This window comes from Sinohyriopsis cumingii, unplaced genomic scaffold (genome assembly GCF_028554795.1).
Source record: "Sinohyriopsis cumingii isolate HCF-2022 unplaced genomic scaffold, ASM2855479v2 utg001742l, whole genome shotgun sequence".
Classification (NCBI taxonomy): Eukaryota; Metazoa; Mollusca; class Bivalvia; order Unionida; family Unionidae; genus Sinohyriopsis; species Sinohyriopsis cumingii.
Window position 1 is genome coordinate 393088 of NW_028316042.1, and position 17527 is coordinate 410614.

At 36.2% G+C, this 17527-nt stretch overlaps 1 protein-coding gene across 1 annotated transcript; it reads left to right on the plus strand.

Annotated features, from left to right (window-relative positions):
* The first annotated feature begins 10547 nt into the window (after window positions 1–10547).
* LOC149771671 (uncharacterized) lies at window positions 10548–13975 on the plus strand. The gene has a single exon (XM_089948242.1). The coding sequence runs from the start codon at window positions 10566–10568 to the stop codon at window positions 13005–13007; it is 2442 nt and encodes an 813-aa protein (XP_089804368.1). The 5' UTR covers window positions 10548–10565; the 3' UTR covers window positions 13008–13975.
* Window positions 13976–17527: the final 3552 nt, after the last annotated feature.

The following is a 17527-nucleotide window of genomic DNA, read 5'->3' on the forward strand; positions in this document are numbered from 1 at the left end:
CCAGGTGTTAAAAATGGCGTCATATCTCAGAAATCACAAGTACCTGATTGTAACATTATGATGATGATGATGATGAGAGAGAGAGAGAGAGAGAGAGAGAGATGTTCTGCGCATTTTAAACCTTGCGATCTCAGCACAGTTTAAACAACAGCATATTATTTAGAGTTTACATGTAGCACATTCCTTTGTTATTTAAATGCCCACAAACGATACTTGCTTAAAATCTGTCATTTCCAGACTTGTTGTCAATGTCATGACCAGTTTGGCCAGTTTTGCATTTACTCCAGCAGACATACTACGGTGAATATATACTATTTCATGTAGTCTTGGCGAATACGGAATAAATTTTCATGGTATGACTTATAAGTTACATTTTAATTGTAATATTTGATACAGAATTTGCTGACGTTTATGTTCTAACCTAGTCCCGGGAGTTTGTGAGTAGGCTATACATTAGTAGGCTTACTGACTCTCAAAATTTCGGCTTGTCAGGGATTGTTTTGAAGCATGTCGGTGATCTCAAGGTGACTGCGTGATTATTGTTAATAATATATTTCTTTGACAGGTGTGTGTAGAAAAAATGGCACTCTATTCTACCGATGAGTTACCTGGATTTTAAAAAGTGCATTCAACGTACCGAAATTCTAGTCCCCAGCGACGATGTTTATCATCGATTTTGACGTAATAATTAGAAGAGCCCAAAACACGCTATTTATCAAACCATTAAATGGGACAAAATAAGTGTTCTCAAATCAGTCCAAAAAAATCGTCTTGTAAAAGAGTATTGCGATGCATGTCACTGATCTCAAGGTGATAGTGGTTGAGTAAATGGATAAAAATAAGAGTTCTCCAATAAAACGTTTCGCTTTCAGTATTGTTGTCGTACCCCTACCAAAAAGATAGAACAAAAAATAACCAATACAGTATTCACCAACAAATCTAAATTAGATACACAAAAATGTTATGATATAATAAAACACAATTTTTGCTATGTGTAATTTTTCAGTTCAAGATCACTTACCTGACCCCCCCCCATGTTTGATATTTCTAAAACCTTTACTATATATATATATATATATATATATATATATATATATATATATATATATATATATATATATATATATATATATATATATATATAAGCACATGTAAATACCTAATGTACTGTATACCTATCTCTTTAGAGGTTACTTTGAGATGGTTTTCCAGGTGTAAACAACGACAAGAAGGAAACAGAACCTCTTTAAATGTAAAATAAATATAACGCGATTTCTAAAAAGCGTCCTATATTTTATTTGAACTTATTTTGTAGCTTTCATGTTGATATTATGCTGTCATAATTAGGTTCAAGCTTAAATCGCCCAACCTGTAAAACCATGGTTATCTCCATAAAGTATAAATACAATGCAGAACACAGAACAGATTCAACTCCATTGTCTCTTAATTATTGCTAATGTACTATGGAATATAAAAGATACACCCAAATGCAATTAGCAAATACCCAAATCTTTCGTCATATATTTACAAAGTGTAAAACATACACCCAGTTATGAATATCACTGACCCAAATCTGCCATCACTTCCTATTTACTATCGTACTAACGAATGTAAGAGGTACACCCTACCGCAAACACATAGACTCAGATAAAAGAAAGGTACGCAAGAGCCAACAATACAGTCCAGGTTCTGCTGTCACATAAGATTTACATCCATATTAATCAAAATAAAACATGCACCTCGCAAACAGCGTGGATCCAGATCTATCGTCACGTAATGCGCTGTCAGATCGTGGTCTACATTGTTTACGTGAAATCACAAGAAAATGAACAGCTTCAATACCGATTTACCGAAGCATAATTTGATAGCAAGTATGGTTCTTCGCTGTTCAGAGTTGGACACGTACTGCACACAAATAAATATAGAAGACGTGAAATTTATTTTACAAGCTGCGTACTATTTTATAGCACACGATCCATGGGTGCTTTTATTGCAGTAGTGTTCCTTCTATTAATCATAAAGTTGTTAAGATTAATAGAAGGAAAAATATATTGGAATGAAAGCCCATGGAATCATGACAATGTTATAATTTATTCGTATCTTGTTGGAACAGTTCGGTAATTAGGCAAATTAGAAATAAAGTTCGTCATTTAGAGAAACCAAGAAACACTCGAGCTCCCGTTTCATATTATTAAAATCTCATCATTAATTAATGATAAAAATGTACGAAAGAGCTGTAATGTGATTAAAAAAAGGCTGGTTCCATAATGCTTCACTGAGAAATGAAACCATATTTGGTCACACTCATTTAATGTGGTTTATGTAAATATTTTTAACGAGTGTCTGAGAACAATTGGCAAATAGTCTGGGATCAAACAACATTAACATGTTTCGTCCGAGAAGAATTACTTTTCGAAGAGGTCGTAGCTTTTTGCCATTGCATACTTTTTGCAAGTTAAAGATAACTACATCGTAGGTCATTAAAATCTTGTCATAATGAAATCCTTCGGATACATTGAATAACTGGTCCGTGGAACAAGGCTTTTAACAAGTGACTAATAGTCGAATACATGTGTGACTTTGCCCCTTTGACCGAATAAAACACAGAAATCCCAAAGAGGTCATTCTTGCGAATCAAATTTCATTGCCACCTAATTATAAATGAAAACGTTATGTGGTGGGGAAAAGAGAATAATAAGAACTTACAAGGAAATAGGTCAGTTAATGCAGCCCAAGGCTTATGTTATGTTCCAGAGAAGAGTATGTTACTTTGTTTATTGCTGTTTAGATTGTAATTTCACAGAAAGATGGATCATGAGTACACAAATATAAAGATCCGAATTGGTACAGATTTACTTCATACTATGAAGGCTACATGATCAGTTCAATTGTATATCATTTTAAGACTCTGTTGAATGCACACCTTAATTGTATATCATTTTAAGACTCTGATGAATGCACACCTTAATTGTATATCATTTTAAGACTCTGATGAATGCACACCTTAATTGTATATTATTTTAAGACTCTGATGAATGCACACCTTAATTGTATATCATTTTAAGACTCTAATAATGCACACCTTAATTGTATATCATTTTAAGACTCTGATGAATGCACACCTTAAGTTACGCAAATGTTGTATGAAGAGGTTTGACCTTTACAAGTTTTTCTTGAGAATCCCGTTCTAGCGGCAAGTTGACATGTTGTATAGCAGACATAAAGTACGTGTGGGACAACTTCTTGCAAAATTAGAAACTTGGATTAAGATCCACTATAAACATCTTCATCTTTTAAATAATGTATTTATTTGTATGAAATCACATTTTCATGTGCATTTAGAACATAAATGTGGGATATTTTTGTGCAATTGATGAATATCACTTTCCTTAATTAAAGGACAAACGTTCTGTCAAACAAATTAGATTTTCTACCAGAAACAACACGTGATACATTGTTTACAGAAATAACGTATCGTTGCGCAGAATTACCCGACGCGCAGAACCGGCCGACATGGTATATATATATATATATATATATATATATATATATATATATATATATATATATATATATATATATATCATTCCTACAGTTTCCCATTGTACAAGTTCAATACCTATTGCTGATAACATAATGACAATGTATTAGGGTGCACCTGCTGCGGATACATCGTATACTCAAGTGATAGTACCATTACAGCAGCTACTACTGCTGCTGTAGCAAATACGTATATTCTCCCATTACAGTTTACCTCTGGAGGGTTTCCTGTCTTTGCAAGCATGTTTGCCTGTGACTAGTGTACTTCCTTCACCTCTTTATCCATCATTACATTTGGTTCATGAACGAATGAAAATGAAAAATTGGATTTATTGCAATGACAGAAAGACGCATATATATATATATATATATATATATATATATATATATATATATATATATATATATATATAGAGAGAGAGAGAGAGAGAGAGAGAGAGAGAGAGAGAGAAACAGAGAGACATACAGTAAAACGAATCAAAATTTGTTTTCTAGAAGAAATGATCACATATTGCTTAGAAGAGACAAGAAAAAGAAACCAATAGATGACGATGAGTTTTGGTGTCGTCACCGACACTAACTGAAGTGTTAGCACAAGTGCATATCAGAGATTCAAAGATGAAATGAGTGAACCTCAACCAACATTCTCTCTCTCTACTACAAGACTGACAGAGTCAGTATTCACCATTAAAGAAAGTGGTGCAGTGGCTTCTAGAGGTTATTTTCACATTTGAGAGACCAAAAAGTGACTTCCAGAAAATTTAGAGCCACCGCTTGCACATACAAAGTCAAATTGAAGGAGTTCAAGTCTGAAGTGTTTTTAGGGAAACAACCTGCTTCATTACAGATTTGTGGGACTAATTGTCAGAAACATTGAAACGACAATTCTAAGCTCAATATGACGATTGCTTGCGACTCTTGTGTCTTTTGGTCTCTAATAAAACCCTCCTATGAACCCTTGGGTAAATCTTCGTTTGAGCATCTTACCGTCAAGTTGATTTTCTTGCTCGCATTGGCATCTGCACGACGATGGAGCGAACTCCATGCCTTTTCAACAGAGCAGGGTGTATCATGTTCAGCTTCTTTCCTCTGTCAACCAGGTTTCCTTGCTAAAACCTCCCTTACTTCGGTTGTTCCACTTCCAACTGAGATCCCTAGTCTCCATCTTACATGTACTGGAGATCAACAATATAGACTTGTATGTCCAGTCAAGGCTCCCCGTTTTGACTTGGCAGTCTCTAAAGAGAGAAGAAAGGGTAGAAAACGCCTTTTCCTACCCTTTAAAGGTTCAGCTGATATTCCAGCTTCCACGATTTCTAGGTGGGTTACATTAACGATCAAGAAAGCTTACCAAGGACTTATTGATAGGGACCTATCTTTTCTGAAAATTAAAGCTCATGAGGTTCGTGACATTACTGAATCACTTGCTAATGTGCTGAAAGCTGCATTTTGGAGCTCTCACATTTCTACCTACATTCGTTAGCCCATCACGACAAAGGCATTTTATCACTGGGACGAGTTTCTGTTGCCCAAAATTAGCAAAGAGCACATCCAACAGCAATCTCCTGTTCAACATCAAGGGGAGTATTTCTTGTACTTGTTGTTATTCGGCAGTTTGGGATCATCATTCATCCCACCTAACTGACAAATTCAGGTATGCAATAACAGCAGGTAATATATTACTGATATTCAAATGTTGTTTTGCAATATTCCCTCCTCCCTGGCTCTGATGTCCCTCTTGGAAAGCTCCCTCGAATATATGAAAGGGTCCTTCGCGCATGCCAAAGGTTCTGATAGTTCCTGATTCACTCTAATAGGAGGACCGAATGTTTGAAGTTCTGTCGGGTATTTCCTAAAGGAAAGTAAATAGCAATACAATAGCAGCAGGTAAGTATTACCTCAAATGAAATTAGTTTTATCCCCCTCCCCAACACATTTTACAATTTCTCAATGGCAGTGCATGAAAATAAAAAAGGAGTTACCGAGTTACCTCCATTCAATTCTGATTACTTTTTGCAGGTGTGCTACATAATTATATCCTGGACTGGGATGGTGGTGATGGTTTGGATTGGGGGAAGTGGCGAAAAATTCTATCCACTAGTCCAAGAATAAAAAAAGAAATAAACATATACGAAAGTAGCCTGTTTCTCTGTTTTGATTATAGTTGGCAATGAAATTGTACTGTTATGTATATTTATATTGTGAGTTTAAATTTTGTCCATGATTGTAGATTGTAAGGGTCATTTGTTAATAACATATTATTCAGTTAACTTTTGTCGATGATTGTACAGAATATACTTTAAGATAACGTAAAATGTTGACATGGCTGGTCGACCCTTTGAGGGTTACAGAGAATGTGTACCTTCGTGTTTGTAAGTTACAAATAGACTGTTTACTGTTTTTAGGTTCAAGATCTACATTTATGTTTAGAGATTTAGATTGTTCTAGATGCAAACTTGTTTATGAATATGATGGTGGAAACTGACCGATGTAAATATTAACATTACTTTAAAATAAAAGAGTGCTGGTGATAATAAGATTTTCATCAGATCAGCACCATTTTGATTTTCGGTCGCCTTTTGGTGCAAACACCATATCTGCATAACCATCCAGTATGAGGAGTAGTAATAAAATGATCTTCAAATTGAACACCATGGTGTAAATATTGGATGTCATAAAAGATTAGTACGGACTATCTACTCTTAAAATAAGAAATCTTTTAGTAAAAGACCATTGTCCATATGACCATGTACTCAGAAAGAATATCTATAAAATTGTCCAGATGACCACCATATGGTAACGATATTTGATGTCAGAAGGGCACTATTTTCATTCAGGACCAAACAGACATTATAAATAGTCTGTAAAAACCCAGTGTCAATATAGCCATTCTTGTAGTAATACTGATATTTTCAAAATCGTTCTTGCGGTGGCCACTTTGTATGTACGAGGATAGAGATAACGATATTAATCTTTTCTTTGCTATGACCTTGAAAATGAGACAGGTAACACAGCTTTGGTCTAATTGGTATCCAGCACACTGTCCAGTCTTGATATAGTATATGCCTTCTCAAGTTTCATTAAAATAGTTCCTGTACGCAATATTGTACGCAAGTATACATGTCACATAAGTACACTTTCCATTGCATTTAACATTGACCTTGTGGCAAGGGGAGTGGACACACACACACACACACACACACACACACACGCATACATACACACACATACATACATACATACATACATACATTCATACATACATACATACATACATACATACATAGATCCACACGCACGCACGCACGCACGTACACACACACATACATGCATACATACATACATACATACATACATACATACATACATACATACATGCATACATACATACATACATATATACTACATACATACATATAAATGGCTGAAGTTTCATTAAGATATCGATAAACAGATCAAGATTTGCTCTGGATATTGATACAGGTCACATAATGACATCTTCCTTTATAATGACCTAATCCTTGTGGTACACAAAATACCATCTTGTTGTTAGTACTTGTGTAAAGTCTCTATTAGATTTCTAAAACTGTATTTAAAAAACTAAGGTCTAGACAACAAAATAAAATAATATGCCATATTTAAAATGGACAGGTACAAATATGTGATAAACACAAAACACTTATAATAACTAGATAATCTAATGGGGTCAAGACCTTATGACTTCGATAAAGTGATTAAAATTTAATGGTTCTAGTTTTAGTAGTCTCTGAGCTATTATTTGCCAACCAGGTATGGAGCAAAGATATGGATGTACGGAGAGAAAAGTACAATTTGTTGGAATAATTACAAACAGCATATCTGACAACAGGAAATGCAGTGTCTGCACTGTTTTAAACTCAGATTGGCACCCTTTTTATAAGAAGTTTCTGGTGAAAACCTGATACTGATAAAACTTTCTGTATTGGACGAATAAAGAAAACACGTTTCAAAATGGGTGCGAATGTGGTCATATTGGCAATCGGACTGGCAACAATTCTATTTAGAAGCAAGTAGAGATCGTAGGAAGTCTTTTAGTTACGAATGAAATAAAGAATAAGCCATCCAGCAAATAGCAGCAGCGAGAACAAAGTTTTCAATATGGTCACTGTGGGAGACATATTTGAAAACAAATTGTCACTATTTTAATTTACAACCAACTAGACAGTATAAGAATTATTTCTTTGAAAATCTCATGGTGATATAATCATTCATTCATGAAAAGAAGTGACGGATGTATGCCAGATGGGTACAATTTTCATTTAGGAACAACTAGACATTACAGGAAGTTTACGAGTGAAAACCCTCATGCTGAAATACGTTTATTCGGGAGAAGTAGCAATAACAAGAATTTCAAATTATTGCGGCCATAAGGGATGTCCTAGTGGCTGTGCATCATTTTTAGCATCAGCTAAGTCATGGGATAAACGTGTGTAAAGCTTTATGTCAATTTTCCAGATAGTTTAGGGAGAACAGCGATAACAAGCGTGTGGTAACAAACGGCTGGTCAGACTACATACAGTGCTACAAGTTTTCCTGGCCTTAGTCATACAATATAAAACATCTCCCCGACTCACATGGGAACAAGAGGTCAAATTTTCAAGATTATCTCACATACTTGGCAATTCATATTGACTCTTTTCCACAAATTAAAGTCTTATTAGTTTAGTCGGACTTTACTTACTCTGATATATTTTTCCCATGGTTTCAAAATTTGACACAATCAAATTGACTTGTTTTCAAGTTCTGTTGGACCACATTTCGGTTTCCTGGAATGCGATGGAAGCTGGGAATGCCAAAATCGCTTAAAGTGGTGATATGTCTCTTATACGAAGCGAAGCTATCTAAACACTTTTTTAAATATTAATATAGTTTTATTCGTTTCTTTAAAGAAATATACTTCAATTCAATCCGATTAACAATGTAATGGCTGGAAATATTTTACCGTGTTGTGCGTGTTAGTTTTATTAATTTTATGTCCATTTGCTACGATAAAGTGTTGAACATGGCGATCCGTAGATTGTATGGAAATTTGGTCTTTTTTAAGTGGAAATACATTTGTCTAATATTTGCTGTTTTCTTTACTCTGATGTGTCATTGTCAGTTCATATGTAAGTGTAATCCTTTGATTTACACCATTGTAATATGAAACTGATATCGTTTCTCTTACACAGCCTTTGTGGTATTTTGTGTGTTATTTTGTAAGATATTTAACTCTGACTATACTTTTACCCCATTCATACTTGTAGTCAGACACATTTGATCTATTGATACATAGATTATTGCGTTCATGTTAAACTCAATGAATATTTCTATAACTTCTATAAACACTGCACAGCATGTTACAATGCAGTATAGTGTCATTATTTATGTTGCCAAAACGTTCCAATTATTTGGCTTTGTAATTTTAAATAATGAGAGAAATATTACTTGTTTTTAAACAGTGTTCCAGCTCTGTCAATATTCATAGCACGAATAGCAAATAGTGAGCTTACTGACAAAGAGGAAGTCAGAATTTATCAGTAGATATTTTTGTTATTGTATTTACTGAGCGTGTGGATTCACTCAAGGCAAAAAGATCTAAAAACTGGCTGTATTAGTCTTTCAGCTCTGTCAATATACCTATCCAGAATAGCAAATAGTCGGCTTATTGATAGAGCTGTAATGATAATTGAGGAGGGGGCATTTTATTTTTATTTTTTCAGCGTGGACCTTTTGCTCATTGAAAAGAGATAGTAATATATTTTGCAGTATGAGTGTTTCCAAACAGTCAAAATCCATACCGTCGGTCCGTCCGATTATTTGTCCGTCTACATCCACTCCCCTGAACCTCTAGATGGATATTTACAAAATTGTGTATTTATCTGTTCATCAGTGTAACAATCTTATCAGGGGTCTCATTTATTACTTCAATCTAGTGAGCCCACTTGGTTTGTCAAAGATCAAATGTTGCAAATTTAAATTACAATGTTTTTTTAAAATATTTTCTGACCAAATATTATGTATGCGGTATCTCTTGGGTCCAATCTGACTACAATCAGATCTCCACTGTCTTACAGGAAGATCTGACAGCAGCCGTTTAGGGGTCATGTTCTGGTGATCTATGTTATTGCCCTAATAGCTAATTTTATCAGCAAATAAAACGAAATCTCATATCTTCACGTTTAGGAAACTGACCAGTGTGGCTGAAGAGCATCAATATGTACCGAACAATTTGGTTTACTTTCAGAGTCTTGAAAGCTGCATTTCCATTGGCTACTTCAAACGTCACCAGATCTTGACCTCTAATCGGGCGCTATCAGATCTTCATGTTGGACAGCGGAGATCTGATTTGAATCAGATTGCTCTTGGGTCACTGTCTGGGGTATAAATGAGTACAGGAGCGTTATGGATGTGGTGGTCAGAATATATATATATATATATATATATATATATATATATATATATATATATATATATATATATATATATATATATATATATATATATATGTTACACTAATTTAATTATGCATGAACATTTTTCTTTTATATTACCCGACCCCCAAGGGAAAAATAAATCGTTGGTATCGATTTTCTTCATCTTAATCATAACAAATAATCGTCATATACATGAAATTGTACTAAGTACTGAATATTGAAAATCAGATCGCCGGAAGTAGTGTTGGACGTTTACTTAATGAACGTTCTTCATGGATTGTTCTAGTGTATTGATATAGTGAGATAAAATTGTGTTCATCAAGAAAACTGTCTCACATACTGAACAGTACTAATAATAAATTCATCATGTTACACTATTTTATATATATATATATATATATATATATATATATATATATATATATATATATATATATATATAGAGAGAGAGAGAGAGAGAGAGAGAGAAAGACAGAGAGATCCTGTGTACACTTATTCACCGCGTACTTCAACTTTGGCTGCTCGTTTCGTGGAAGTGGATGGCACGTCTACTTTCATTTTGAATCAAATATGGCGACGGCTACACATGTTCGGTTCAAATGTGGACTGTGCCATCAACCTTACAAAAGACCTAAGATACTGCCGTGTTTTCATAGTTATTGTGAAGTCTGCTTAGAATTACATATTTCTAATGCAAAACCTGATACCAAGTTTCTGTGTCCGTTCTGTAAGACGAATATTGACATTCCGGAGGGTGGAGCTTGCTCTTTTCAGACCAACGTCTACATTGAGACAACAGAGGAAGAGGGATTAGAGGAAAGGGAATCAGAAGAAGTCAACTTTTCATGTGAAAACTGTGATGGTGAGCCAAAGCCAAGGGCTACTTCTTACTGCGAGGTATGTGAACAGACAATATGCAATGAATGTGTCCTGCTCCACAAAAAACTAAAGATAACAAAGGACCACGAATTGGCTAGTTTGAAAACTGTTAAAAATAAGATGCCGGACAAGCTAACATGCTTCGAGCACGAGTCTGAAGTTGCAGATTGTTATTGCTTAACTTGTGAGGAGTTTGTGTGTCCCTCGTGTGACTACGAAGAACACGAGCAACACAAAACGGAGCCTATTAATGTGGCCGCAAATATCAAACGAAATCTCTTGATTAAAACATGGCAGACTAGTGAAATATTTATTTCAACCGAAAGGAATCTGAATATTATTTCAGAAAGAGAATCAGACGTCGAGAAAAAGGAGAAAGAAGCGAAAGACCGTTTGCTACGAAGAGCAGTCAACATGAAAGATGATATCGACGCCGGCGTTAAGAAGTTGGAAACTGAGATCACAACAATTTGCGAACGTGAGAAATTGAAGTTATTTCAGTTGAAAAGAGATATTGAAGCTACAAAAGAAAAATCGGTGACTATGAAGAAATTGACTACATTGGCAAGTGACGCAGAAGTTTTGAAGGACGGAAATAAGATGATGTGCAAAATGAAGGAAATCAGCTTATCATCACCCATGGATATTCCAGGAGTAAATATGGTCAAATTTGAAGAGAATTGTAACAAGTTTGATTGCAAAAGCATCGGTCACATTATAATTGACATGAAGACATTACCATCTGGCCCTGTGGAAATGAAGCTGGTAAGTGCATTTTGCACACCTGAATTTGGCGAGATAAAATGCATATTGCCATGTCCGAGAGGAAACGTTTGGATAGCGGAGGCTGGAACCACTGGCCTTATCATGTTTAATGAGCATGGATCCAAGCAAAGGAAAATATTGGAGGATTTTGAGATAGAATCTATGGCAATGGGCAAAGATGGGGCCCTGTTTGTATCTGTACCAAAAGAGAAATTCATTTATAAAATTACCGAAAATTACGAGGCCAGAGAGTTTTGCTCATTATCATCAAGTCCTGGTGACCTCGCTGCTTTTGATAATGGAAATATTGCTGTATGTTGCAATGAACCGCCTAAATTAGTCATCATTGACCAGACTGGTCAAGTCACCAGGCAATATGCCCCACGTGCATCTACGTTTAAGACATTACATTGTGTTGCAGTGTGCAAATTCACAGATGTTCTAGCTGTATGCGCGCAAGATATCAACCCTTTCACCGAAAATAAACAGCTGGATGCAGATTTAAAAGAAACGGTAACAGTTTCTACAGCAAAAACAAGGCAGGAATTTCCAGTTGGAATGAATACTAAGCTTAGTTTGCAGCCAGCTCAATCCCCGTTTAGTATTTTAGGACCATCAAGCTCAAAATCATCAGTGGACGCACCGGAAGTTTCGAAAGCGAAACCAATGCAAGAATTTTCGTTTGCACATTCTTCACAGGCTCCTATACAACCTGCATCAAGTTCACTTGCCTTTATATCGGCAACAAACTCAAAATCAGCAATGGACACACATAAGGCAATACCAACGCAAGTACATTCCTTTGGAAATTATACAAATGCTCTTACACAGCCAGGCCTAAACCCGTTTGGCATTTTATCAGCAACAAGCTCAAATACAGCAGTGGACACGACCAGACATCCGGAAATAAAACCAACGCAAGAATTGTTCTTTAGATCTTCTACCAATGCTTCTACTCAACCGGTATCATGTCCTAATGTCGCGAAATCAGCATCAAGCTCAAAATCGTCAGTGGCTAAAGCAGACACCAAGAACACTCAGATGGTCCAATTTGGTTCAACAGAAACGAAAGGAGCTATATTCATTTTCGATCATATAGGGAACATGTTATCCAAAATCAATCGCCTTGTTTATGATTTGCTTTTTGATCAGCGGGGTCACTTGCTTGTTTCTCGTGTTGGAGGTGATATAGACGTACTAGATCATCGGGGCAACACCCTGGCTTGCCTCAGGCCAAATGGTGGCGATTTTCTCTCCGGAAAAATGGCCCTTGATTCATTCAATCAACTGTGGATCGGAGAGTCTGGACGAATCAACGTGTTCACGTATCCAGATATCAGTGGTGCACAACAAGGTCAAGGGCAATAAAATGTAAAGAAAGATTTCAAAGAGCAGATTTGAACTCAAGTAATCTTCACACGTTGCCTCACGGAATTGGGTGTTGCTCGTTTGATATTTATTCCAAATTTCGGGAACTTTTTTCTGAATATTCCGATGCAAAATATCACTGAATTTTTTCATAATTAGTCGCTGCAATAAAGAAAGAACACTATAAACAATCCGTATTTTAAGATTTCTCAATTATTCCAACAAATTTGGGAATTTTGTATTATGCAGATAGTGGAAAATAGGGGTGGAAAACACAAACGTAACTCCACTGGTTGCAACTATTGGCTATTTGTGTCAATGCACAAGCAATTTCACCTCAAAATACTCGTTTTTAGGTACACTTTGTTTTCAAAACAAATGTTGTAGCAATATAAATGCTTAAAATTATATAGCTTATGTGAAAACATACAAAAGCTTCGTTAATCGGGGGTTCATTCATTTTATATTTTTACAACACCCTTCCCCCGTTCCAGTAGTAAATTCCTTATGAGTTCTCAATTGCGAACTTCAATTTTGCATTTCTTGTATGTTTTCACTTCATGGATTATCCTATTTTGTCTATAGTTTTCAGATATTATTTGATATACATTTTCATTTAAGATATAGGCATACCAATAACTCTTTGTTTTATTATTTTATTTTTATAAGTTTTCTTTGAGTTTTGTTGTTTATTTACATCAGGTTTTAAATGGCTTGCTTTTGTAAGCCTAATATGTAGTGTGGATTCCGTTTGCACAATCATGGCATTAAACAATCGCTGTTATTGTGGGGAAAAATAATTTGTAGAGCATTAAAAAATTCATGTCAGGATAATAAATAGGAAAGAACTTGTTTCCATAATACAGTAATCAGATGCATAAAAATGAATTTTTTTTTCTAGAATAGTTTTTGTTCATAGGTTTTGATAAATGTATTTGATTAAAATATAAAATAAACATTAAACTAAATGCGTATTCTTTCTTGCTATTATTTTATATTTGTATCATCTCTTCATTGGTGTGATAAAATATCAAGGTATATATATCACATTGCTAATGGTGATACTAGATTTGCTTTTTTTTCAAAGGTGATGGTAGAAGTTTATAGTCGATGATAACTTTGATGATGATGTTGGTGATGATGGTGATTTTACTGAGATCTTGTGGTTTGCTTTGTGTTTCCGTCTTGCAGTAACACGCATAGTCATGGCAGTTAAATATGTTGATATTTAATACAAAGAATAGCTGGATCAAGATGAAGCAAAGGGTATAATGACCTCTTACTACAAAATTGTGAGCAAATTAACTTGATTTTATTTTCTCAGGCACTCATTTTCAAGTTATAACAGTAGCAAACACTTATTTTTTATGTTGGAATTATGTTCTTTTAAATCAAAATATCTATTGTTTCGGACCGTTAACCATATTCAATTTTTTAAGGAATAAATGACTGCAATCATGAATGAAAGTCTGTGTCCATCTTGAGAGAAGATGTAATATGTTAATGTCACTGTGATCTTGTTTTTGTACTGTTCAGCTTTCTAAGGTTAAAACTATTTATACTGAATACGTTATATTACAAGTCGGGGCCTTTGGCGGCCAAGTGGTCTGAGGCGCTCACCTCTGCGTGGGTTCGAGTCTTCTTGGCTCAGCCAGTGTGGGTATGTGAGAAAGCTTGCCAGTAGCTACCCGTGGGTCTGTGGTTCTTCTGCGGTTTCCAGGACTCTTTCTCCACCTTTTATACCGGCGGTTATGCGTGGCCGATCATGTGTTCAAATGGGTCATATCTCACATATCACAAGTATCTGATTGAAACGATTAATATTACTTAAATTTGTAACATGGGCGAGCACATTGCGAGAGAGAGAGAGAGAGCTTAGGTTCTTTTCATAATGCTTTATGATCAGCGCGATTTATACCTTGCGATCTCTCCACAGTATATATACATCAGCGCCTTATTCAGTTTTTATATATTGCACATTTTTCTATTATATAAATTGCCCACAGGTTCTTTCATCTATCGATCCTTTATTTCGCAATATACGTGATCAAAATACGCCGCTGCCGTCTTGCAGTCAGTGTCACAGCCAGTTTTCATTTTCTCCCGCAAACATGTTAAGCTGAATATTTACTACTTCAAGTAAGTTTTGGTAGATAGGGAATAAACGTTGATAATATAACTTCTCAGTTACGTTTTAGTCGTAGTATTTGTATACAGAATTCGCCGACTATTAAGTTCTTAGTCACGTGAGATTGTTAGTTGGCAACAGCATGTGCCGAGCTTGCTGACTCTCAAACGTCGGCTCGTCAGAGATTGTTTTGAAGCACGTCGCTTGTTTCAAGGTGACAACGCGATAATTGTCAGTAATATATTTCTTTGACAGGTGTGTGTAGAAAAAATTATACTGTTCACTAACGATAAGCAACCAGAGTAGTGAGTTGGGATACCCAAAGGACAATGGGACTTCTATGTTAAATTTGGGTGTTTTACCCTGGGGACGAATGGGAATGTAGTATGGATGGGATACTCTAGGGAGAATCGAAATTTAACATAGGAATGCATAGAGACAATGGATTGAGACTGTCTAGGTGCAGGACAGGAGGAATTGAATATGGGACCATCTAGGAACAAAGGGACCTTGAACATGGATGGGCCTGTCTAGGGACAATGGGGAAATTATATAGGGGCTGTCTAGGGACAAGGATGGTAGAGGGCTAAACACAACAGAGACAGAGACAGACATATACAACAGAAGCCCGATATTTATATATAAAGCATTACCTTGACCTGAAATTATGTTGGCTATTCACTAATTTGCAGAATTGTAATGATGCTATAAATAGCTATGATCAAGGAAAAGACCAACGCCAAAATGGATGTGACTAAATGTAATGCTAAAATTACTAAATTGTCCCATAATTGAACGGAGACACAACATACCCCTGAACATTAGGTTATATTGGTTTAAACGAAAATAGAAAAACCTTGCATATATGTAACCACAAATACACACACACACACACACGTATGCTCACGCACACAAACAAAAATACACACACGTACGCGCACGCAAACAAACAAAAATACACACACACTCACACACAAAAGGACGCACACAAACAAAAATATGCACACACACTTACGCGCAAGCCAACAAACAAAACACAGAAACACGCATGCGCATGCACAAAAACAAAAATACACACATGTACGCGCACGCACACAAACACAAACAAAATGCACACACACGTACGCGCACGCACACAAACAAAATATCACACACACACGTACACGCACGGACACAAACACAAACAAAAATACACACACACGTACGCTCACGCACACAAACAAAAATACACGCACGTAATCGCACGCGCACAAACACAAACAAAAATACACACATACGCACACGCACATAAACATAAACAAAAATACACACATACAAACCCGTGTGCGCACGCACACAAACAAAAATGCACACACACGTACGCGCACGCACACAAAAAATACAGACACACTGACGCACGTGCACGTACACAAATAAAAAACACACGTACTCACACACATACAAACAAACAAAATACACGCACAGACACACACGTACGCGCACGCAGTCAAAAAAACGAACGCGCACGCACACAAACATAAACAAAAATATACACACGTATGCGCACGCACGCACACAAACATAAACAAAAATACACACACACACACACACACACACACACTATTTTACAAGCCAGGGAAACGAAGTCTTCATGGGCATACTTCTACTTTTGAACCTACCAACACACAAATACAGAACATTTTGGCAATCGAGTAGTATGTCTTTTCTAGATTTTGGGGTAGCCCTGAAAAGACTTGCCTTGTTTGGGGTTGTGGCAATCTCCTATGGTCTAAGACTGCGTCCTCGTCTGGCCACAGGCTTTTCCAAAGGATAGGGTCTGCTTCTGCGGAAAGAGAAGGAGAATTCCTTAGTGTCCACTCTACAGTCCACAAAACCTCTGTCTGGTTCCTGCGGTTGTTGTTGCTGATGATGCTGTTGGTGCTTTCTCTGCTGTTTCAGAAGTCTGTACTTATCGGTCCAATCTTATTGGTATTTTTTTTTCTTCTCTGAAGACCTCTTCTTTCAGGTCTTGTGCCACTTTCAGCATCCGAACATTTTCAATCTCTTCAGGCTTTGGCATCAGGTTTTGCCTGACACGATGCAAATGGGCGTGTGCTTTGTTCAGCTTTGCTAGTTTGGAAGACATCCTTACGAGCTGACGAGTCAACAATGTAAGGTCAGACTGATGATGATGATGATGATAAAAGATTAAAGTCACCTATGCAACTATGTGCTTTTGCGACTGGTTAAGTCTCGAATGTCGAGATTCTTAATTGGTCGGGTTTGTAGATGTGAACCTACAAACCCGCGTTTATGAGTGAATGTCACACTTCTTAAGTATTATATCTGGAAGTGGCAAAGGTGGAAAGGCATCCCGGAAAAGGCGCACAAACCCGAACAAACAATTTCAATC

Bases quoted from the DNA above. Each gene is read 5' to 3' on its own strand.
- LOC149771671 (XM_089948242.1), top strand. From the start codon at position 10,566: ATGGCGACGGCTACACATGTTCGGTTCAAATGTGGACTGTGCCATCAA.